General features: G+C 39.4%; 1 protein-coding gene across 1 annotated transcript in view; it reads right to left on the bottom strand.

The window, feature by feature from the left end:
• The window catches only part of CDC20B (cell division cycle 20B), a 57,366-nt gene that overhangs the window by 11,402 nt on the left and 20,521 nt on the right, over positions 1 to 25,443 (bottom strand). Inside the window, exons 3-8 of the mRNA XM_010336611.2 lie at positions 18,775 to 19,003; positions 15,787 to 15,917; positions 12,059 to 12,152; positions 8,143 to 8,259; positions 3,131 to 3,327; positions 1,974 to 2,068 (exon numbers count right to left, since the gene is read on the bottom strand). Coding sequence (XP_010334913.2) covers positions 1,974 to 2,068; positions 3,131 to 3,327; positions 8,143 to 8,259; positions 12,059 to 12,152; positions 15,787 to 15,917; positions 18,775 to 19,003 — 863 coding nt within the window. The remainder of the gene's footprint in view (positions 1 to 1,973; positions 2,069 to 3,130; positions 3,328 to 8,142; positions 8,260 to 12,058; positions 12,153 to 15,786; positions 15,918 to 18,774; positions 19,004 to 25,443) is intronic.

The following is a 25,443-nucleotide window of genomic DNA, read 5'->3' as shown; positions in this document are numbered from 1 at the left end:
CAAGTGAAATCAATTTGGCTGGCAGAATTTGAAGTCTGGAATTTAAAAGTATCCTTTGGTAGATGTGTCTAATTACTTTAATCTGATTTAGTCAGCCATGGAAAAATAAGCTGAGATTACCAGATTTTACCAAGTGGTAGTTTACATACTGGACCTAGGAAATATTAATAATACTTTTCTGCAACTTTGAATATTTCAGATTATCTTGATGAAATTGTTTCAGTATATATTTATAGTAAAATGTTAGACATAGAAAAGGAAATAAATTTCTAATAGGTAGATTCCTATTAACCTATAGATCCACTCTTGGTATTGCTAGAGGTACTAATACATGAAAGACATTTAAAACCAATTGAATGGCCATGCACGGTGACTCACGCCTGTAATCCCAGCACTGTGGGAGGCTGAGGTGGGAGGACCATGAGATCAGGAGATACAGACTAACCTGGCCAACATGGTGAAACCTCATCTCTACTAAAATACAAAAAGTTAGCTGAGCGTGGTGACGCGCGCCTGTAATCCCAGGTACTCAGGAGGCTGAGGCAGGGGAATCGCTTGAACCTAGAAGGCAGAGGTTGCAGTGAGCCGAGATCACACCACTGCACTCCAGCCTAGTGACAGAGCAAGACTCCATCTCAAAAAAAAAAAATAGAATGTCACAGCAAACTGCAATATGATTCCTAATCATTGGATAATGTCTCTATCAACGCTCACTGAATTTGAATCTAAACAACTAAAGATCACATCGCTTTTTCAAAGATAATGAACTCTTTCTGGACTATTTTAATTTTCTCTAAGGAGTAAGTAAATGATGTTCCACAATTATATTAGAAAGTTCTCAAAGTCCAGTGCCACACTGTTTAAAACTATGCAGGCTCAATGCTGAACAGCATTCTGATTAACAATATGGACTCGAGCCAGACTAGCTGGGTTATCCCAACTCTGTCCCTTACTAACCATGTGACTTAAGACTAGTGTCTCTGTTTACTCATTTGAGAAAACAAAATTGAGGATAAGAGATCACCTTATCACATTACTGCAGTGATTAAAATGAAATTACACACATAAAAAGTATAGCACAGTTCCTGGCACAGAGTAGTTTGAAAATGTTAGCTGCTATTATTATAAGAAAGGATCTCTTCATTGTCCTCGTGGATAATAAAACTAAACTTTAACAATGCAGATTGGAAAAGGAACTTGAGTACCTAATTAGCTGCAACAACTAAGTTGTTTTAACTCTGGCCAAAATTGCAAGGTATTCAAATCTCAGATTTACATCAGATTACTTAAATACATTGTAAAATTCTTTGGGATTTATCTAACTTAAGTCTACCTTAAGAACTACAATACGAAAATGAATGGCTATAATTAAAAGCAATATATACTTAGACCAATATGTAGGCTCATAGGAACAAGTCCATTTTTCTGGTTAAAAAGAAGCAGTTAAAATAAATTATTAGTTCTCAAAGTGATGCATCATCAGCAACACTTCAGAAATAAAAAAATGCAAATTATCAGCCCCTCGAGACCTAATGAATCTGAAGTCCCTCAAGTGAAGCCAGCAGTCTGCATTTTAAGGAGCCCTCCAGGTGATTCTCATGCATGTTCAAGTTTGAGAACTACTGAACAGGATGATCTATGAGGTTCCTTCCACTCTAATTTCTGTGGGTCTGTGTATTGGAAACATGCCCCAGAGAACTTAACGTATTCCATAGTATAGATACTGATAGCAAGAAATACTTGATTTCAGAAAAATATCCCTTTAGTACATATTACTTGGTGCAAAGAAACGTTTTGCTTGAAAGGAATTTTACATTTTATCTAAACAATTTAGTGAATCCCATGCAGAAGGTACACATGGTACATGTGGCCACTGAGACACATCACCAACAGATCTGAATGCCTGAAATGGTGGGATCATGACTGATACTAAGTTTAATGGCCTATTTTGTCTCCAACAAGATACTTCTTACCTGCTAAGGATAAAGTGATTCCAGCTCAGAGTCCCAACTACTGACAAATGACCAAGCACATTTCTCAGCCGCTTTTTAGTTACCACATCCCATAACTGAAAAAATGGACAAGGAGTTATGTAGCACTGGCGTTTTCACAGCCCTCTGTCTTCTCAAAAGCCTGAGAGCCAATCCCTGTTGATACTGTTAGTTTTTGTACTAAGTGATAAACCCAGCACCTCTAGCCAACAGTTCTCAATTGACTGTGTATTAGGATCAGCCGGGGAGTCTGTAACACATTACGAATGCTGATTTACTTGGTGGAGTAGAGACTGGGGATATGGCAGTTATTTTAAAGCTCCCCAGGTGAATTCAATGTGCAGCCAATTACCACATTTCTAGCACCTTCTAAATTGTGAGAATTCCAAATCTGGAAATCTATCTACAGTTACCAATAAATGTATTAATAAAATGTGGGTGCCTGGACACTTCCTAGAATCAGAAAGTCCACTTACTGCTAAGAGACTCCTTTCCTGCCAGCTACAGATAATATTCTGATCTACATGGGGAATTACGACTTTGGTGTAAGAAGAAATCATGACAGAGACTTCACAGGATTCATCGTCATTGCGGAGATGAGAAAGCAGTGAGAGCCATCTATGGCCCTCCTAAATCATCTAGCACATGAGTGATATTGTTTATTCTACTGGTAATAATAATAATACATGAGAAATTAGATAGATCAATGGAAACTTGGTAAATGCTCATCTCAAAGAGTCTATCAGAAAAAAAAATCACTCATTTTATATAACTGTACTCCAGATCATAGCTTCGGGTGAAAAGGGAAACTGAAAGTATCTTCCTCTCTCCAAAGCTCCAAAACTGGAGATTCTACAAGCTCAACTTTAGTTTCAGAGAAAATATATTTTTAAAAGAGGGAAATATGACAGAAAGATTGTGGTGGAAACTAACCAGAGTATCCTTAAGTCTTCCTTAAAAACCATTCAGGAAAAAAAAAAAAAAAAAAAAAAAAAAAGCAGAATGTCATCTCTTCTTACTCCCTATTGCTCAATGCCACACTTAGTTTCTCTATTTTACATTAAATTGGTGTTAAAAGTCAGTTATAATCTAGTAATACACAGATAACATGATGAGAGAAAAAAAAAACTGGCCAGTACTTGCACTTCTCCTTCACTGGTGCCAACCGCCAGGCAAGTTCCCTCTTTTATCCAGGACACGGAAGAGATATAGTTACAAGTGAGACTTAAGTCTATGTTTTCAATCCCATTGTGGTTCTTCCCATTCCAGATGTATACAGCAGATCCCAGGGCTATGGCAACAAGATTCTGATAATTCCAGTCTAGGATATTCAGATCTATAAGAAACACATTTCAAGTTAGGATAATTATACAGCCAAATGAAAATATGTTCAAATAAACAACTTATAGGTAGGGGGAAAAGACTAATACTATCCCCATGATAGTTGGAAAACAGAAACATGGAACCAAGGAAATCCTTAAAAGTTCAAAAATGAAACTGGAATAGAATCTGGTGTCAACACTCACAGTCTAACAAGCAATAATGCTTATTATTTACACTGAAACATACTTACTTAGAGGCATTTAAAGAACTTGGCAGATTCATCTACCATTATTAGTACATGTAGACTTCATTTAACAGATCACTAAAAATTAAAAGCATATAATTCTCATGGAGACACCCTTGGACCTGGGATGTCTATATGGGAGATGCCACTATCATTTCTAACCAAAAACACCACCCAGCTAGAAGCGGTGGTGGTGCATGTATGATACCTAGACATGCTCAACAGTATTCTAGAGCTGATACTAATGAGAACCCTTTGACAGCTAAGAGAAAACATGTTTGTATGACCACTTATTAATATATACCCTATCTTATTTCTTATCCATCAGAAACTCCTGACTGACACGTATCAGTATAAAACTATATAGCACACCAGTTCCACTACAGTAGTTTAAAGCCCTACAATACATTCTGTCCCCCTGATAAATATAAACTCTGATTGAAATATAAAAAACAAGCATCTGAAGACCCTGGAAAGTAAGAAAAAGCAGTAAACTAAGTAAGGGAGTCAAGAAGCAACCTGCCAGAGGTGAGTTTCCCACTTTTCTTCTTTCACACCTTTGCCCTAAGGACAGGCCCCAGACATGGAGCAGCCCCTCCAGCTAGGACTCTGACGGAAAAGCCACCATCTTTCTGATCAGAGAAACCATGGAAAGGAGGCTGAGGCACAGAACTGATGTCAGTATGAGGGGAAAGTCCTAGACACAAGAAAGCCAAAAGAAAGAGATCCTCAGATTGTGAGCATATTAATTCACACACATCTCAGCCTTACACCTAAATCATTTACATGCAAAAGAGACTCAAATTAGCTTAGCAAAGGCTTTAAGAAATGAACTGAGATTCGAAACATCCATACAAGTCTCAGCCTAGACTCTGATCCACATATATGAGATACAGATCCAAACCAGCATAGTCAATGTTTAAGAAAGTGATCTAAGATTTGAAACACCACCCCCAAATGGCAAAACAAAACTTAAAATGTGAACCTAACTAGAACATAAACAATATTCTCCTCAGGACCCAGTGACTATAACATAACATCTACAATATCCAGGCACAATTCAAAATTACTGGCTAAATATAAAGGTAAAACATAATCAATAGATGAAAACTCCAAGGTGACCTAGTTACAGAAATTATGACACGAAGACTTTACAGCAGCCAATATATTCTCCACAAAGTGAAGAAAAACACACATGAAGTGAATGAAAATTCATATGAAGCTTTAGCAGATAAATAGAAAAATCAAAAGTATTTTCTAAGTAAATAGAAACCATAAAACAAAACTATAAAATGGAAATCAAATATACAAAAACCACAAAACATAAACTTTAAAATTGAAAAATACATCTGAAAAATTCCTTGGGTAAGTTCAATGGCAGGATAGCAGTGACAGAGAAAAGAATAAACCTGAATATAGATTTTAAATATTAATCTATCTTAAGAATATGGAGAAAAAATGTTAAAGAATGAAGTCTCAGGGACTTGTGGAATAATATGCAAAAATCTAACACGTATAAGTAGAATCAGGTCTTAGAAGCAGGATAACAAGATTTCAGATGACCATGGGGTTCTCACAGACACCATGGAGGCCAGAGTCAATGGAACAACATCTTTTAAATGCTGGGGTTAGAGGGTAGTGGCGGATCTTTCAACCCGGAATTTAACATTCAGTAAAAATCTCATAAACTGGAAGATGGAAAATCTAAAAGAAGTCTGTGCCAACAGACCTGATCTGCAAGAAATGCTAAAGGAAGCTCTTTAGGCTAGAGGGACATTACATGAAAGAAACTTGGATCTTCAGAAATGAAGGAGAACATTGAAATTGGTAAATATTTGGGTAAATATAAGGAGCCATTTTTCCATCTTAAGCTATGTAAATACTTTTTAATTTTTAAAACATTTACAATTGGACAGTTTTCAGTATATGTAAATATAAAATGCATGACGGCCAGATGCAGTGGCTCACACCTGTAATCCCAGTACTTTGGGAGTCCAAGGTGGGAGGATCACTTGAACCCAAGGAGTTCAAGACCAGCCTAGGCAACAAACTAAGACCCCATGTCTACAGAAAAACCAAAAAATTACCTGGGCATGATGGTATGTGCCTGTGGTCCCAGCTACTTGGGAGGCTAAGGCAGAAGGATCACTTGAGCCCAAGAGGTAGAGGCTGCAGTAAGCCTCTGGAGCCTTCAGTCTGAACCAGTGCACTCCAGGCTGAGTGTAAGAGTAAGAAGACCTTGCCTCAAAAAACAGTAACAAACAAACAAACACATGACAACTACAGTAATCTAAAAAGCAGTTGGGGAGTTGGAGAGATCTATGTGATTGCAAGATGTTTATATATTGTGTGAAGTGTACAATAGTAACTCTATGTAGACTGAGAAAGTTTAAACTACATTGTAATTCCTAGAGCAATGACGACAAAATATAATACAAATAGATATAGCCAAAAAACTAAGAGATCAATTAAAATAGAACAGAAGTAAAAAAAAAAAAAAAAAAGAAAAGAAAAGATGTCCAAGGAATAAGCCTTGGGTACTCCAACATTTAGAGGTCAGGGAAATGAAAGAGAAACACAAATCAGCAAAAAAGGATGAGAAAGAGTGAACAAAAAGACACTCTTGGACAATTCCCAAAAGATTGGGATATCAAGAATGAGGGATTGATCAGCTGTCTCAAATACAGTTGATAGGGTTCAGTATGAGATCTAAGAAGTAACTGTTGGATTTATCAATGAGGAGTTCTTTGTTAATGTTTGGAAAAGTAGTTTCAATTGAATGATGAGACTTAAAACTTGACTAAAGTGGATTTGAGACAATGTGGGGAGAGAAATAGAAAATTATGAGTATAAAGATATTTTGAAAGTTTTACTGTCAAAGGGAGGAAAGAAAGAGGGCTGTGCAGCCAGGTGTGGTGGTTCATGCCTGTAATCCCAGCAGTTTGGGAGGCCAAGACAGAAGGATCACTTGAGGTCAGGAGCTCGAGACCAGCCTGGCCAACATGGTGAAACCCCATCTCTATTAAAAATACAAAAATTAGTGGGGCATGGTGGCACACGCCTTTAGCTACATGCCCAGCTACTTGAGAGGCTGAAGCACAAGAATCACTTGAACCCAGGAGGCAGAGGCTGCAGTGAGCCACTGCATTCCAGCCTGGATGACAGAGCAACACCCTGTTTCAAAAAAAAAGAAAAGAAAAGAAAGAAGGAACGAAGGAAGGAAAGAAGGAAGGAAGAAAGAAAGAAGAAGGCTATGGCTTAAAGGAAAAATGGGAACGAAAGTGGTTTCTTCTTAATATGAGTGTAATGGTTTTTTAATATATGTTTAAAATGCTTTCTCCTTAGTTGGTCATGACAATAAATTCTCTTGGAGAATAAGCTGAAGTAATAGGAAGATAGAGAACTGTTTGTTTTAGGGATTTTGCCTTTTCCAGATCATGCCTCTTTATAGATATTCCACAGAGCCCAGGCCCCTTCCCTCTGCTCCTCTCTCCCTCACCTAGGGAGCTCACACTGGCTCCTGGCTTCAATCATAATCAACTGACTTACACACTAGTCCAACCTCTTTTCAACTACCAGCATTCATTTCAAATAATCTGCCAAGCTTCTTCTATGTCTTATTGTCTCCTTTAATGTAATATTCAACATAGTCTTTCCTCTCCAAATCACCTCCTTTGCCAATCTGTCTTCTCAGTGACACCACCCTTCTCCTGCTTCAAAAACCTTGAATAATCATAAATTCATTTCTTATCCCATTTCTTTTCTACATGGAAGAAAAATAAGCCTTTACTCTTTGGCAGCTCTTTCCTACTAAGCACATTCTGCATACTCTGCCATGAATTTTCCTTTGATGTTTCTCTTAGTCAACAACTCCCAAAACAAATCTAAATTTCTAAATTTGAATTTTTTCTCCACAACCTGTACCCACCTACTTATCCACCAGTCCCCAATGTGTCTTCTTCATTGCCATTAAATATCATTGATTACCAACATCCTACTTTCATCATGCTGTTAACAATACCAAAAATGGTCCTCTTCTATACCCTTCCAAGTCTAACAACCTTTCAAGACCCAGCTTAAGTATAAATAACTCCACAAAGTCTTTCTGAGCAACACCAAGGCTCACTGAGCTCCTTCTAGTCTTCATAGCTCCTTATATCCCATAATTTATTATTTATAATCTACATTGACATACTGGTATCAGTTCCATGTCAGTTAGTCCTGTCCTCCAAACTAGGTTACCAACTAGGCACATAACAAGCAGACCCAATGCAGTTGTTTGACTAATTCAATTTACCCATATTTAAAATACATACGTAAGAATAGATCATAAGTACAGGTCTTTCTAATACAGTAACATAAAATGCATATTTCCCACACCATGCCAACATTAACAATACCCACTCCTGAATATGAAAGTTGCACTAGGAAAAGTCTAGTATATTAGCCATAGCTGGATGTTACACTATTTGGGTATAAGGCATAAAGACCATCTGGTTTAATTAAATTTCAAGTTTATGCCAGAGCACAGGATGCATTTTTGTCATTTCGACTTTTCAATTCCCAATCTAAATGATAACTTACAGTAGTCATTTCGGAGACCAGTAAGATGAATCTTCACCTCTGGTTGGAGTATGGAATAGTTTATATCACTGGACCTTTTAAGATGAAAGGATTCACCTCTGACTCCATCTTTGCAGCCTACAAGAAACAAACACTTATACATAGCTCTATGATCCTGCAAACATAATATTTATTCTTATGGGTATTAAGAAATATCATTCAGTGGAAAAGGTTAATTAAGTGGAAAATAAGTAGTCATCATGATGAAACTACAGGACAAAGAGCCAGGGAAGGAAGGAAATGAAGAGCACTTCAGTGTTAATTTAAACAAGAATATTAAAATTTCTTCCAATGGCACTTTCTAATAAAAAGCACATGCATACAGACATTAATGTAGATAACAGATCTTGTAGGGAGTACACAGAGATACTACATCATGCTTTGAATACTTATTCTGTTATTTGGTATTTTAAAACCAAATTGAATTTTGCTTGTCCACATGTCTATTACACCAAGATTTACCTGATATACCAAAGCCCTACTCTGAGACTTTATCAATAAATATTTATTGATTCATTGATTTTAGCTCTTTCTCTCAGTATTTCAGTACCAGAGCATTTGGGGTTACTACTTTTGGTTAATTTTACTCATGACTATCTGAGGTCTATCTTTTGTTCAGTTCTCATCAAAAGACCATACTAAATTCAAACCAGAGGCCACTGTCTTTTCATCTCCAACCACTCAGCTTGTGATCAAACTGAGAATGATAAAATCAGAAGAAACTAAGATCACCCAGGTGACTTGTAGTGTCTGACCGGATGGCTTCTGATAAAAGCATGAGAGCGTCACAATGCCATACCAAGAAACCAAATTGTTACTCATAAATTCCTGCTTCTGTGTTAGCTATGAAAACCTGCAGTTGAGGGCAGAACTACAAGGTTACAATAACACTTAGGCTTGCTGATAAAGTATCACTAAGGTTAAAAAAAATCAATATCCAAAGAATGAACAAAAATCTCCTGGAGCTGGGCACAGTGGCTCACACATGTAATCCCAGCACTTTGGGAGGGTGAGGCAGGCAGACTACTTGATCCCAGGAGTTTCGAGACCCACGTGGGCAACATGGTGAAATCCTGTCTCTACAAAAAATACAGAAATTGGCCAGGTGCAGTGGCTCATGCCTGTAATCCCAGCACTTTGGGAGGCCGAGGCAGGCGGATCAAGAGGTCAGGAGTTCAAGACCAGCCTGGCCAATATGGTGACATCTCTTCTAAAAAAAATACAAAAATTAGCTGGGCGTGGTAGTCCAGGCGCCTGTAGTCCCAGCTACTCTGGAGGCTGAGGCAGGAGAATTGTTGGAACCCAGGAGGTGGAGGTTGCAGTGAGCCGAGATCATGCCACTGCAAACCAGCCTAGGTGACAAAGTGAGACTCTGTCTCAAAAAAAAAAAAAAAAAAAAATACAGAAATTAGCTGGGCATGCTGGCACATGCCTATAGTCCCAGCTACTTGGGAGGCTTGGGGGTGGGAGGATTGCTTGAGCTCAATGCTACCATAGTTGCGCCACTGCACCCAGCCTGGATGACAGAGTGAGGCTCTGTCTCTTAAAAAAAAAAAAAAAAAAAAAAAAAAAAAAAAAAAAAAAAGACATAAAGAAACCTTAAATGTATATCACTAAGTGAAAGAAGACAATCTGAAAAAAAACATATATATTGTATGATTCCAACTATACGACATTCTGTAAAAGGAAAAACTATAGATACAGTAAAAATGTTTCTATAGGAAGGGGAGAGACAGATGAATAGACAAAGCAGTGAAGATTTTTAGGGAAATGAAACTATTCTGTATAATAGTGATACATGTCATTATACATTAGTCAAACCCATTGAATATATAACATCAAGAATTAACTCTAATGTAAACTAAGGACTTTGAGTGATAATGATGTGTCAATGTAAGTTCATTGATTGTAACAAATGTACCACTCTGATGGGAGATGTTGATAATGGAGGAGGCTGTGCATGTGTGGTCACAGGGGATATAAGGGAACTCTGTACCTTCTGCCTAATTTTGCTGTGAACCTAAAACAACTCTAAAAAATAAAGTGTGGGCTGGGTGCAGTGGCTCACGCCTGTAATCCCAGCACTTTGGAAGGCCAAGGCAGGTAGATCACCCAAGGTCATGAGTTCGAGACCAGCCTGGACAACATAATGAAACCCTGTCCCTACTAAAAATACAAAAATTAGCTGGATGTGGTGGTGGGCACCTGTAATCCCAGCTACTCACAAGGCTGAGGCAGAAGAATCACTTGAAACTGGGAGGCGGAGGTTGTGGTGAGCTGAGATCACGCCAGTGCACTTCAGCCTGGGTAACAGAGTGAGACTCTATTTCAAAAAATAAACAAAATAAATAAAGTGTGTGTGTGTGCGCGCGCACGCACGCATGTGTGTATACTTATATATGTGTGTATATACGTATATATGTATGTCTACATACATATATCGACATATATGTGTATATACATATATAGAGAGAGAGTCTCCTAGGATATCAGAATAATATAGGTACATTATCTCTGGCTTCATAGAACATATATGTTTTATTCTAAGTCAAATATTTAGCACCTTACAGAAACAAAAATTTGTTGCTTACAAGGTGAGAGAGCTGAGGAAAGACACATCCCAACATATTTTATTTTGCTTTTAAGAAAATGTCATTCTAAGGAAAAGATAAGGCTCATGACCTCATCCCCACCATATAGTCCCAAACCCCCAAAAGAACATTTAGAAGGCCTGAAATTTTGTGCCTATTTTTATGCATATAACTCAAGTTTTTTCCCCTGTTTTACTGCTGGGAAACAGATGCTTGAGGAATAAACATGCAAAAAGTTCTAGACAGAAGTTTGTCCAACCTGAAGCCCATGGGGCACATGTAGCCCAAGAGGGCTTTGAATGCAGCCCAACAAAATCCATAAACTTTCTTCAAACGTTACGAGATTTTTCGTGATTTTTTTTTTTTTAGCTGATCAGCTATTGTTAGTGTATTCTATGTGTGGCCCAAGACAGTCCTTCTTCCTCCAATGTGGCTCACGGAAGCCAAAAGATTAGACACTCCTGTATCTAGAAGTTAAAAATATGTATCTATGAATTGTCAACATAATTTTTAAAAGAAAATTTCCAAAAATATTTTTAACAAAAAATTAGCACACACCAGGAACAGTGACTCACACCTGTTATCCCAACACTTTGGGAGACCAAGTCAGGTGGATCACTTGTGGTCAGAGTTCAAGACCAGCTTGGGCAACATGGTGAAACCCTGTCTCTACTCAAAGTACAGAAATTAGCCAGGCATGGTGGCACAGGCCTATAATTCCTGCTACTTGGGAGGCTGAGACCAGAGAATTGCTTGAACCCAGGAGGTGGAGGTTGCTGTGAGCCATGATCACACCACTGCACTCCAGCCTGGGTGACAGAGCAAGAATTTAACTCAAAAAAGTAAATAAATAAATAAGACAAGCTGAGCCATGACAATCTTTGTACCCAGGAGGAAAAGGTTGCAATGAGCCAAGATCGCACCATTGTACTGCAGCCTGAGCAACATGAAAGAAAAAAAAAAAAAAAAAAAAAAAAAGGTAAACTGCTATTTCTTGCCAGCAAGTCTAAAATCACAAGAAATAGCAGTTTACCAATATTATTTGGAAAATAGATGTAAATACCCCAGCGGGACAGCTGGAAGAGCTAAAGGTAGTCGCCCCTAGAGAATGGGACTGGGAGGGTGGGAGTAGTTAGAATAGAGGATTATGAGAATTATCCAAATTTTACTATTAGGTTGATTTAGTCTAGTCAATATTAAAAATAATATATTTTAAAATGAGGAAGAAATGAAGGAGGCAGGGAGAGAGGAGGGTAGAAAAGAAGGACAATGTCTTGAGCCCGTACCTTTCCAAGCACATTGGGATTGCTCACAGAGCTGCATTTTCCCATTAGCCTGCTGAACCACCTTCTGGGTTACAAAAAGTTGTTTTAGGCATTTCTGAAAATAAACAGACATAAGGAGAATACTTCTTTAGAAACAGATATATACAACTTCGATGTGATGTATAATATAGATTTCCAACTGATAATTCACTAAGGAGTTCAAAGATTCCACACTGCCAAAGCCAACACCACAATAATCACCATTATTTATTAACTAAACACCATATAATGAACAGTGCTGAGCATTTTACATATATTATTTCTAATCTCCTCAACCGCTCCCTGGAGCAGGTATTTTTCAGCTAGAATAAAATCTTTTTTTATTTTTCTAACCTAAAAATCCATTTAGCCTATACAGCATTGGTCAGTGACATCACCAAAGCCTGCCACAACTGAACTACCATGACATTTCTGGTACTCTCTGAAATTGAAAGGTCTCCATGAAATAATAAAGTTGAGCATTCATAAGATAACATTTCGCAAAAAGGGTTTGTTTGAGGGAATGTCTGTCAGTACGCAATCCAAAGACCTTCCCTCAGCTTGTTACTGAGATTGTCTCTGGGCCTCAATTTTTCTCACCTGTGATGTTTGAATTGAACTCATCATCTTAAAAGTCTTTTTCTGGGCTGGGCGCGGTGGCTCAAGCCTGTAATCCCAGCACTTTGGGAGGCTGAAGCTGGTGGATCACGAGGTCAAGAAATCAAGACCATCCTGGTCAACATGGTGAAACCCCGTCTCTACTAAAAATACAAAAAATTAGCTGGGTGTGGTGGTGCATGCCTATAATCCCAGCTACTCAGGAGGCTGAGGCAGGAGAATTGCCTGAACCCAGGAGGCGGAGGTTGCGGTGAGCCGAGATCGCGCCATTGCACTCCAGCCTGGGTAACGAGAGCGAAACTCTGTCTCAAAAAAAAAAAAAAAAAGTCTTTTTCTGCTAACTCCTTCACAGAGATCTTAAGTAACTTTACTAAAATTCCATGTGCACAAAAATCTGGGTGCTATCCCTTTGGGCCAATATATAAAGAGCACTTCTGACGATCTTACACCTAACTTCAATCAAAAACATCTAGGAAAATTAGTAATAAGTGGAAAGAAAAATACTTGTTGAAAAAAAACATAGTAATGAATGGTTAAAGCAGAGAAGATTCTGTTTTGCTTCTTCACAACAAAATCTGTGTTCTCACATGTATGACAAACCCTGTGTCAGGTTCATGACTACACCAAAGGTCGTGCTGAGGTCCGGAGGGAGTGGGTGGATGAGCAGAAAGAACACTTGGGGAGCCATAGGCAGGTGAATGATTTTATTCAGCAGCAGCTCTCATCAACAGCTTTCTTACACTAACTCTCTTCACTTTTCACCTTTAGCTTGGCTGCTTAGTTCGGCAGCCCCCACACACAGCCGCTGGGCTAACTCTCCGTTGCCTTCAGGGTCAGCAGCTTAACACTCTCTCTCTCTGGGCAGAAGCGAGCCCAGCTGTGTCCTGGCTCCCCCAGTTCATCTGCAAAGATGGGCAGCTCTGGCTTTCTCTCTCTTTCTCCAGGTGACAGCTCCTGCGGTGTCAACAGGGCAGTTATACCTTTTGCAGACAATAGTGGCTTAGAGCCAAGTGATGGCCTTCCCTATGTTACGCTGTGGTGATGAGCTTCTCTATGTGATGTCTGCATGGCTATGACAACAAGTGGAGATATGCACCTGTGCTCTAGACCCACTGAGTCATGCAGAATGTAAACATCCTACCTCGGCCTATCCTTTACCAAAGCACAGCCATGTTCCTTACACACTCTGTCCCCACAGTTGAGAGAGAAGTCTCTCAGACAACACTTTGGAATTTTTTTTTTTCTTCCTTGATGTTATGTCACATAATAGGCATTGCTGTCAATGAATCATGGTTTTTAATTACTCAAGGTAGAACAACTAACTATAAAGCAGGGTTTCCCAATCTTGGTGCTATGGGCATTTTGTCGGCGGGTAATTCATTGCTGTGGGAGCTGTTCTGTGCATTGTGGGATGTTTAGCGGTAACCTAGGCCTTCACCCACAAGATGCTCTTCCCCGGAGTTGTGACAATCAAATGCCTTTCAGATATTGCCAAATGCCCCTTGATGAGCAAAGTCACCCTGAGCTGAGAACCATTAGTAGAAAATAACATTCCTCAAATGGTCTGCTCATCAGTAGTTCAATGAACTCTTCACACACTCACTTCTTCAGAATCCCACAGTCACCACAAAGCTGATTACAGCGAGGTTTAGCATGCGCTTCTGCTCTGTGGGTGCAGGTGTGCTCTTTCCTAGATGAGATCTACTTACTACTTTCATCAGCAACTTAATATGGAGCTCCTGGAAGATGAATTCTGAAAGTCTCCATGGCTATGCAGTCCCTCATTGTGGAAACACCCTCCAGATGATCAGTGAGGACCACATGAAGATATACATTTACTCTGCAGGTCAGAAAGACCTCGCTTTGTGTCTTCACCACGCTTGATGCTATCTGACTGCTCACTAACCATGACCAAAAAAAAAAATTGCTCAGCTTAACATCGTAGAACAGCTTCCATTATCCCCTGCCAAGGTTCTTCAGTGATCCTGGGGTGACATTCTAGCTGGTATAACAACTGCTAAGGAGTATCTTGCTAAAGCCATCATGACCCCACAGACAGAGCCACCAATCTTGCTGCCACCAATTACCAGAAAGGAGAAGGGGAAGGAAAAGGGAAGTCCTAAGGGATAGGGAATCAAAAACGCTAATCAGCAGTAAAAAAACGGAGAAGACAGGAGTGTCAATAATCTGACCCAGGTTTGAGACCACCAGTGCCCCCTAATTATCTCAGTAGGACACCCTGGCCACTCCCTATCCCCCAAACCCATACCCAACTATGAAGCACGCATCAAAACACCTGCTCTAAAACATTCACTTCCAATTGCATATGAGTTCAGGTAACTAAAATTTATATTTACAATATTTTATTATTCTTCTAGCAGAACAGCCAAGCACAGAAAGAGGTATACACTGAATAAGTAAATTTGCCTCAATTGAGAATTTATGACTTTTCTAGTTCAAAGCTTTTGAACTGAAACATTGATTTCTTCAGACTCCCCATCGGATTCGATAAACTCAAAAACATGCTATTGATATTTAATGTGCCCAAAAGATTTATATCAGCTTCCTAAGATCTTAAAGCTATAATAAGTAAGAGATACCTAAATGAAATAAATGTACTGAACCAAGAAAAAACAAACAACAAGAAAGGCTTAAGGGACATATTTAAAAGACCATCATATAGAGCAGTAATTTAACTTTTCCTAAGAGACCCCAAAGGGCAGATCACATCATCATATAGTTGGAAATGATGACAACAAGAGCTCCTTGAGCTAACAGGAAGCATACCATAATAAGTATAATGTCATAACATTTTTATAATTTTTACCTGTTTATAAAGATAAAATGGTTATTCTCATTTTCACTTTTTTAATTGATCCCAACTCAGCATTTTCTCATGTATTTGGGGGATATCATCTTTCTTTTACAAAGTTGTTTTATTCATATTCTTCAATCATTCATTTTTCTTTATCAGGAATGCATCATTTTCTTGTTGATTGATAAGAGCAGCCAAGGACCTCTTTCCTTACGTTTGTGACTCTGTTGTCTGAGTGTCTCAGATGTGGAATCTTCAGTTTTTTCTCTTTACCTACCTGCCCTTTTGAGGCAACATTTTCCTTCCAGTCTCTGTCCATTGCATGAGGTGCCTTGCAAAAATGGAGAGCAGAGTTATTTGTTTCAGAACTTCCTTTGATGGGGGTCTTTGGTGGTTCTTTGCAGGATCCTACAAAACAGACATTTAGCTGTGAATTTGGTTTTTAAAACAAAATAATCACTTGGATTTTAGGTTTGGCTGTGGCATCTTTCCCAATAGGACAGAGTGAGAAAGCCCAGGCTCTCGTCTCTCCAAAGTCCATTACAAGGAGTGGGACAGAATCTTATCCAGACTGCTGACTTCATAAGGTTATCACTCAGTGAGAAAGCTGCCTCAGTGGCCTCTAGAGTGGGGAAGAGGTGCCAAGATTAAAGACCTGACTTTATCTGCAGTAGCAGCAGTGTAAATGCTTCATCTCTGTAGCGAAAAAAACAGATTTGCACATTTGAAGAACAGATAGAAACAGTTCCATAGTTGTACATGATAGTGTAAAGAGTGTCTGGTTTGCCCAAACTATGATCATCCTGCCAGGAAAGCGTTATGGGATGCTTGCTTTGACAGCATTGACATTCACTACACAATCATGAGAAATTTATTTTGCCTCTTTCCCCCTTTCTACTGCAGAAAGACGTTTTAAACATAGTTTAAGATGGCATCAGTGAAATGCTTTCTAAGTTATAGAAGAGTAAATGTTACTTGCATCAATATTATTCCCATCTAGTCTCTTCTCAAGATTCAGAAAGCCCTTTACCAGACTTTCAACTGCGTCAGAAACCTGTCAAGTCATTCTCTAAAACTAAATATCTGCGATATCACTTGTTCATCAGAGAAGCCAAGGGAACATTGGAAAATCTTGGCCTTTTGCCCTGTGACAATCTCTTCTTCATTCGGACTACCATGGGCTTGAAAAACCGTCACTGATGTCCCAAGAGCCTGGTACCTCAAGTACTGGGACATTCAAAATTTAAGCGATATATATTACATTTAGGGAGAAGAAGGATGAAAATATGAAATGTTGCTAAAAGTTTTAGATCTTGCTCTTTGTCCTGAGAAATTATGCATGCTTGCCTCCTTGTGCTATTTGTAGAAGAGTACGGGGGAGAAAATGCCCGCCAGCTCTCAGAACTTCAAATGAGGAAGAAAAAGTTGCAGTCAGAGGCCAGTACCAACAATCATTCCCAGTTATAAACAAAGAGGTCAGGTCCACCAGCCTAAGAAAGAAGTGACTTCACAGAGCATGACTGAAAATGAACTTCTCTGTAAATCTCCCTTTGGAATGTGAGGATCTTCAGTAACTGCTCTTCTAAAACAAAAAGAAAGAAACCCCACTAGCAAAGCACTGAGAAACCAATAGATCTGATTAATGCCTAGTGTTAAGTAGAAAATAAAATGGGCTTTCTTGTAAAATTCTTTTGGCTAATATCTGTCTCTTGGATTTCTGAATATCACACAATGTCATACATTTTTTTAAAAATCAATACATTAAGAGCCTAGAAAGAAAAAGGGAGCCCCTAATTTTACCCAGAAAATCTTCCAAAAACAATCAGCATCAAAACCGTCCCTCAATTACAATGAGACACAAAAGATTTCTTTCAGAAGATAGTCATAACAATGACCTTTTTTGCAATCCTTTATCTCCTACTGCTTCCTTCCTCAGTTACTAAATACTTTCAGTATTAACACCTGTCCTTACATGGCGATTTCACTGTTTTGATAACATCTGGGCTCCCTTTCAATCTGCAGAACTGCAATGTATCATCGTGTCTAATGTCATTGAAAAGAGTTGCACTTCTATTAACATTTGTCTTAATAAATATGCTGATAGTCACATAATTATGTTGCCCAGAATTCTCAAAGGAAAGAATGGGAATTGCATCCACAGATAATAAGTGACAAATTTTGCTTCTGAAGGATGGAAATGAAAATGGCTGTGCCCAAATGAGAATTACATATTTCAGAAAGAGAGCTGTGTTCCCGGCTCTGACAGGGTGATCATGGGTCCTGCCCATTACACTGGTGGTTTGGAGCCTACTCCCCCATCTCTGCCCCATCATAGCCATCAGACTGTCTCTCACTCTCCTTTCCTTCCCTTTTCTTCTCTTTCCCTTCTACTCTTGGTGGTTCTTCTTTCTTCCTCCTCTTCCTCCTCCTACTCTTCTGTCTCCTTCTCCTCTCTTCTCTTTCTCTCTTTGCCTCTCCCCCTCCATTCGTCCCCCCTGCCTCTCTCTTGCTTCCTTCCTCTTACTTTCTCTTCCTCTCATCCACTCTCGATTCTTTTTCTTCTATTTCACATCTGATTACTCCATTACTAATGTATAATTCTTTCCTGACTCTGTATACCAGGAGCCTTACCAGTCATTAAAATTCTATACTTTGCAAACAAAAATGCATATATGGGTGTGTATTCATATACATATATACATACACATTCATACATACAATCTTTACAAAAGTAATTATCTAACCAATGCAAGTCTCAAAAACATTAAAATTAAACTAAACTTGGCCTGAGAACTGCAACCTAACTTGGGATGTAAACTAACTGAAAGTCTAACTTAGCTGAGTCTCTGCCAATCACAGAAGGTGAGCTTCAATCACAGGCAGTCAACTGATCAGACCACGTGCAAATAAGGCGAACTGACCTGTAGCAAATCAGGCCGGGCTCCTACCGCACTTCCGATCTGGTCCATGAATGCTGCCCGCCCCAACATGGCTGCATGGTTATCTGGTTGCCCATTGGCCAGTGGTTCTTTGCACAATTAACTCTGTTAAATTTAATTTGTGTAAACTTTTTTTTTTAAACACATACAGTACTTTCTTTTGTTTTTGTGTCATTTCTCCCCACCTTGGAAATTTCTTACTCAAAGGTAGAAAAAGAAGAGTTGACTAGATGTGGCACTCCTTAGTTCTACGAGACAAAGGTTCTCTCAGGAATATATGCTTATTCACATTGCAAAACTGGGCTGTGGCGTTTCTGGCACCTCACCGAGAGTCAAGGTCTCTTTCTCAGGCGTTGTCTTCAGCACTGATCCAGAAGCTTCGGGGAGGTAGGTGATTGACTCCTCTTCCCCAAAGGAATCAGCGGACAGAGCCCTAGCTTGACTTTGCCGCCACCTTGTGGTAATGGGGCTACTCGCAGCAGGAACCTCGGCGGAGAGCCTCTTCGCAAAGTTGGTCTTGAAGTCAAAATATGTAGCATTAACTGAATCAAAGACCTGTTCAACAATAAAAAACAGCTGTAACTATCCAGTGGCCTCAGTCAAGCAAAAGTAAAAATTCCTTAGAAGAGAATTACGAATAACTCATGTAGTACACCACCAATAAAATGTAATGAGATTTTTTAATTTTTGTAACCTCGATGTTACTTTATATATTTATATATGTTTGTATATAGTTATACATAAAATGTTATATTTTATAGTTATATATTATTTAAACATAAAATAGGTTATATTTTATATATTTGCATTTATATATAAAAAGTTATTTTTATATTCATAAAACATGTAATATTTTATATGTATTTATTTATAAAATGTTACATTTTATATATTTATGTGTAAAATATGTTACATTTTTCTATATGTTTATGTTCAAAATATGTTGTATTTTTGTGTGAAATATATTATTTTATATGTAAAATAAATATATATTTTTTTCTATCTAAAAAACACCAAAATGCCACTACATACTGAAAGCCTCTGCTCAAGGGTCAGTAGGTATACCAAAGTAGTTTAAGGATTAATTATATTTAGAAATATTACCATTACATATCAGTATAAAATACGATATATGAAATAACACTATGTACTGAACATGCAAGATGTTTGTATGAAATTATAAAATTTCAAATCTGGATATAAACAGCAATTTTCTAGTCCAACCCCTTTATTTCACAGTTGGAGAAGCCGAGGCCTAAAAGAAAGTAAATGATTTGTGCAACAGCTGTCCATCCCCTCTAAGAAGCACCAGGAGTTTGTAATTTATAGAGGCTGTAGTAGTGAACCATGCCATGTAGCCATGTGAAATTAACAAACTGGAAATGAATTATCTTTTCACAAAATCACAGATAAGTTAAGTTAAAATACTAGTCACAAAGAGCTCTTATAGAAATTGACAAGTTTACCAACCCAATGGAAAAACTGGGGCATAGGACATAAAAAGGCAATTCATAAAAGAGATACATAAATGTCCAAAAGATATTTAACCTCACTTGCAATCAAAGAAGTGCATATTTACAACTGCAATAAGATGTTAGCAATAGTTTTTTATGGCAATCCCCGGCGTTGAAGGTGCCAAAACTAAACACTGGCATACACTCCTGGTGGGGGTTAAATTAGTATCTGGAAAGGACTTTTGGACAATGTGCATCAAAAGCCTTCAAATATGTGCATACTTCTACTGACCCAGCAATGTCACCTCTAACAATTTAAAAAAGAAATCAGCCAGCCATGGTGGCTCATGCCTGTAATCATAGCTCTTTGAGAGGCTGAGGCAGGCAGATTGCTTGAGCCCAGGTGTTTGAGACCAGTCTGGGCAACAAGGCAAAACCCTGTCTCTACAAAAAATACAAGAATGCACGTGGTGGCGTGCAACTGTAGTCCCAGCTACTTGATGGGGCCGAGGCAGGTGGATTGCTTGCTGCAGTAAGCCACGGTGGCTCCACTGTACTTCAGCCTGGGTGACAAAGTGAGACCAAAAAAAAAAAAGGGGGAAGGAAGGAAGGGAGGGAGGGAGGGATCTAAGATATGAGCCAAGATGGGGAAAACACCCAGCATCTACTGAGTGCGTACTATATATGAACCCGTATGTTAAGGGCTTTACACATGTTCGTAGTTAATGCTAAGAAACATCTGTGAAGCAGATGTTATTTATGCCCATTTTATCAATGAAGAAACTGAGGCTTAGAGATCAAGTGAATTGCCCAAGACTACGTAGCAAGTGAAGATACCACACCGAGGCTCACCTGTCTGACCCGAGTCCAGGCTCTTAACTGAGAACATTTAAGGGTGCGTACTGCATTTTACATGTTTGTAATGACAAAAAGATATGAGACAGAAACTAAATGTGTACCAGTGGAGAACTGACTAGGCAAACTAACTAGACATCTCTAAGAGGGACTGCTCTGCTGCCATCAGAAATGACCTACATTAGGGAAATATAAACTAAACCACACCAAAGCACCGCTTCACACCCACAAGGATGGCGAGAATTTTTTTAATGGAAACTAGTAAGTACTGGCAAGGATGGAAAGAAACTGGAAGCTCTGTACATTGCAAGTGTAGAGAATGTGAAAAGATGCAGTCACTGTGGAAGATTAGTTTGGCGGTCCCTCAAAAAGGTAAACCTATGACCCAGCAAGTCCATTCGTAGGTATATGTACTCAAACTCAAATTCATGTGCACATACGTTCATGGTAGTACTACTCACAATAAGAAGGTGCAGACAGCCCAAACGCCCATCAACTGATAAATGCATAAACAAATCGTGGGACGGATGTACATATGTAAGGGAATGTCACTCCCAAGAGGAATGAGTTGCTGATACACGTCATAATGTGCATAAATCTTGAAAGCATTATGCTAAATGAAAGAAGCCAGACAGGCAAGGTCACGTATTGTATGATTCCATCTATATGAAATAGTCAGCCCAGGAAATTCCATAGAGAGAGAACACAGATTGGTCATTGTCAGGGATTAGGGGAGGAGGAAATGGGGAGCGATTGCTTAATGGCTATGGAGTTTTCCTTTGAGGTGAAAACATTTTGGAACAAGAGAGAAGTGGTGGTTCTGTAACAATGGGAATACACTAAAGACTACTGAATTGGCAACTTCAAAGGTTATTTTTAATATGTGAATTTCACTTCAATACATCTTTTTAAAAAATGAAAACATAGGATAATAGCAAATAAAACATGCAAATCCTTAAAATACATTGCCAGCTGTGAAACGGGGACTATAAAACAGTATTCCAATACAGTCCCACCTCCTAGACATAAATGAAAAACAGGAAGAGAATATGCTATCATGTTGAAGCAGTAAGCATTGATTGGTTCAGTTTGGGTTTTTGACTAAGCATGTGCGAAGATGCTGGCCCACCCTGCCTGCAGCCCCCAGGGGCAAGGCCGGCTCTCTCTCCACTGCTGCTCTGTGCTCTCCCCACCCACTGACTGAAGAGAACGTCTTTCTTTCCCAGGAGACAGGAGTCAAGAGGTTGAGGCCACAGCTGTTGTAAAGAGTGCTGTTGGGGGTCAGTTTCTCTGTCTTGTAGTTGTTCTTGTTTTTGAGTAGGAATGGGAAAGATGAAAAGAGCCCACCCATGTCAATCGGGCATCTCAATCTCAGAAGCCTAGACTAGGGGACAGCAGGTAAGGTGATGAGTAATGCCAGCAGGGATGAGAAGCGTGGCCCACTCCAGCCTTCTTTTTTGTTTTGCTTTGTTATTTTGAGACAGTCTTACTCTGTCACCCAGGCTGGAGTGCAGTGGCACGATCACGGCTTACCTCAGCCTCGACTTCCCAGAGCTCAAGCAATTCTCCTACCTCAGGCTCACCAGTAGTTGGGACTACAGGTATGCACCACCATGGCTGGCTAATTTTTGTATTTTTTGGAGAGGCAGGGTTTCACCATGTTGCCTAGGCTGGGCTCAAGTAATCCTCCCACCTAACCCCCTCAAAGTGCTGGGATTCCAAGCATGAGCCCCCTCAAAGGGCCACTCAGACTTTCACTTCCCCACTTTTTTTTATTTCTCTCTGCTAAGAAAAAAACCACAGTACCAACTCAGAAGCTATGGGGTCTCAGCCCCAGAAACTGAGGGAATCTCTCAAACTTTAATGCTTGTATTTTAGCCCCAGCAAGAACACATTGAGACACATTGTCTCATTCCATAAAAGATAATAGAAATTTAGACTTGTCATGAGTTTTCCCACTTTTTAAAATGTTCAACTGATTCTAACGTTAAAAAAAAAAATACTGTAGGACTGAACAGAGCATGTCTGTGGGCCACATTCAGGTGGGCTACGTTTGCAACCACTGCAGTATGTCAGGTACCCCTTACCTCACAGGTACCGAGAAACGAAGACACCGTATTAGAAGACAGACTCAGTTTGCAAAAACCATGGCAGAGGACACGGACACTTGCTCAAAGTTTTCCCTGGAGCAAAATTCCAAGGAAATTCCAAAATTTAAATATACATTTTTAAAAATCTGTGTTTAAAGGAAATTAAAGAAAAATAATTTGATGCTATATCAGCTAAAACAATTGAGAAACTGCACATTGACAATATCCTACTGCCTCAGCAGGTCTGAGTTTCTGCAGTTCGTCTCCTGTCACTCTGGCTACCCTGAATGTTTCCCACTTGGGATGCTCATCCCCAGTTCTCTGCCAGGGTAACTCCCAACCACCTTCACTTCTGGGTTCAGGCATCAACTCCTTCAGGAAGGTGTCACTGACATTTCCTTCCTCCCGATTCCAGACTAGGTTAGGCAGCCTATGGTAGCTAAATAATGGTCCCAGAGATATCCAGATCCTAATCCTTGGAACCTGTAAATGTTATTTCATATGGCAAAGGGCTATGTAGATGTAAGTTGAAGATGAAGTTGAGGTGGGGAGACTATTGTGAATTTTCCAGATGCACCCTAAATGCAATCACATGTATCCTTGTAAAAGGAAGGCAGAGGGAGATGTGACTGCACACAGAAGAGGAGAAGCAATGTGACCACAGAGGCAGAGATAGGAGTCATAGGGCCACAGCCCAAGAAATCCTGGCAGTCACCAGAAACCAGAAGGGGCAAGGAATGGGATTTTCCCTGACAGCCTTTGGAGGAGGCCAGGTCCTGCTGGCACCCTGGCATCTCTACAGTGAAACTGAGTTTGGACCTCTGGTCTCTGTGACTAGAAGAGAATATGAGTGTTTAAGCCGCCACGTTTGTGGTAATTTGTTGCAGCAGCCCTAGGAAACAAATACTTAGCCCTCCCTGTGCTTCCACATTCGCCATACGTGCTCCAGCATGACCACCTTATGCTAATAACATTTACCAAACACTTAATCCATCCCACGCACTGCAAAATATGAATTAGAGGGAGTATTTTAGTTTCATCACAACCCTATGAAATCGGTACTGTTATTACTTCCCCCAGTCTACAGAGTTGGAAGACAAATCTTAATGGGGTTAAGTAATTTGAGCAAGGATCTACAGCTAATAGGCAGTGGATCCAAGATTCAGTCTACTGCATACAGCTGTATAGACCATTGTCTCTATGAATGGCACCCTCTGGAATATGCAGTGCACAACCTTCACAACCAGCTGGAGCAACCCTGCCACAGTTTGAACTCTGGCAAATCAATCTAATTCCTGTGCTAAAAAGCAGGTCTGCTCATATTCCACTCATCTATTTTACTTTCTCTCCTGCTAGATCATATATTCCTCAAGACCAGGGACTTTGTCTTTTACCTTACTGTCCTCACGGCATTGGTATCTAGGAACCCCGTAATAAAGAAATGGATGAATCTCTTCCCCTAAAGGCAATTAATACTAAAAAAGGCACAAGGGATTTGAGAAAGAGTCCAAAGGCAAGGAAATATGTTGTTTTCCTTCTTCTCCATTTAGGAGAACAATTCTCAGGCTGGCACCGTGGCTCAGGCCTATAATCCCAGCACTTTGGGAGGCCAAGGTGGGGGGATCACTTGAGCTCAGGAGTTCAAGACCAGCCTTGACAACAGGGCAAAACCCCATCTGCACAAAAAAAAAAAAAAACCCACAAAAAAATTACCCAGGCACGGTGGTGCATGCCTGTAGTCTCAGATGCTCAGGAGGCTGAGATGGGAGGATGGCTTTAGCCCAGGAGGCAGAGATTGAAGTGAGCCAAGATTGTGCCACTGCACTCCAGCCTGGGCGATAGAGCCAGACTTTGTCCCAAAAAAAAAAAAAAAAAAAAAAATTCTCAAATGATACAGAGTAAAATAAACATTTCTGCAGAAACTAGAGAATGCAATAAATAAAAGTACATCTGGGCTTTTAAAACAAGTTCAAGTTTATAGGGCCAAATAAATAAAACCCAGAGTAATGACAGCACTTTCAGAACTGATACTTATTAGTGATCTATTAGCAAAACATGACAAATAAGAAAAATGCCTTCCCTCCGATAGATAAATGTATTATTTTTCACAGTTTTCCAATAGGAGGAGGAAGTAACTAGTAATTAGTTTGCTGCCAGTCCTAGATGGCACAAGTCAGTGGATCCATGCTAGCCCGAATAAATCTCCTGTGGTGGACTGAAGCGTTTAGTCTCTGGCCTTCTGCTATTCAACTTGTTGTCAGAAGCTTGAATGGAGATTTAGTTATCAAAATTGTTGGTTGCTCTAAGCTGAAAATATAGTTAAAATATTAAAGGACAGATAAGAATTTAGAATAAAGTCTGGGACAAGGACCAAAGCAGTAAAATTTAATTCAATAAGGATGCATGAACAATATTCCCATTTAGATGTTTTTTCACTGCACAGGCATAAGATGGAAGAGAATTAGCATGCAGCAGAAAAGACTGGCACTGTTAGGCAGCCACCACTAGAATATAAGTGAACAGTATGGTGAAATTGCTGTAAAAAATCAGTACACTTTTAGGTCTCATTAACACAAAAATAGTGTCCAGAACAGAA

The sequence above is a fragment of the Saimiri boliviensis genome, chromosome 1 (assembly GCF_048565385.1).
Source record: "Saimiri boliviensis isolate mSaiBol1 chromosome 1, mSaiBol1.pri, whole genome shotgun sequence".
Classification (NCBI taxonomy): domain Eukaryota; kingdom Metazoa; phylum Chordata; class Mammalia; order Primates; family Cebidae; genus Saimiri; species Saimiri boliviensis.
Note: the sequence above shows the minus strand (reverse complement) of the source record. Positions and strands in the feature narration are given on the sequence as shown.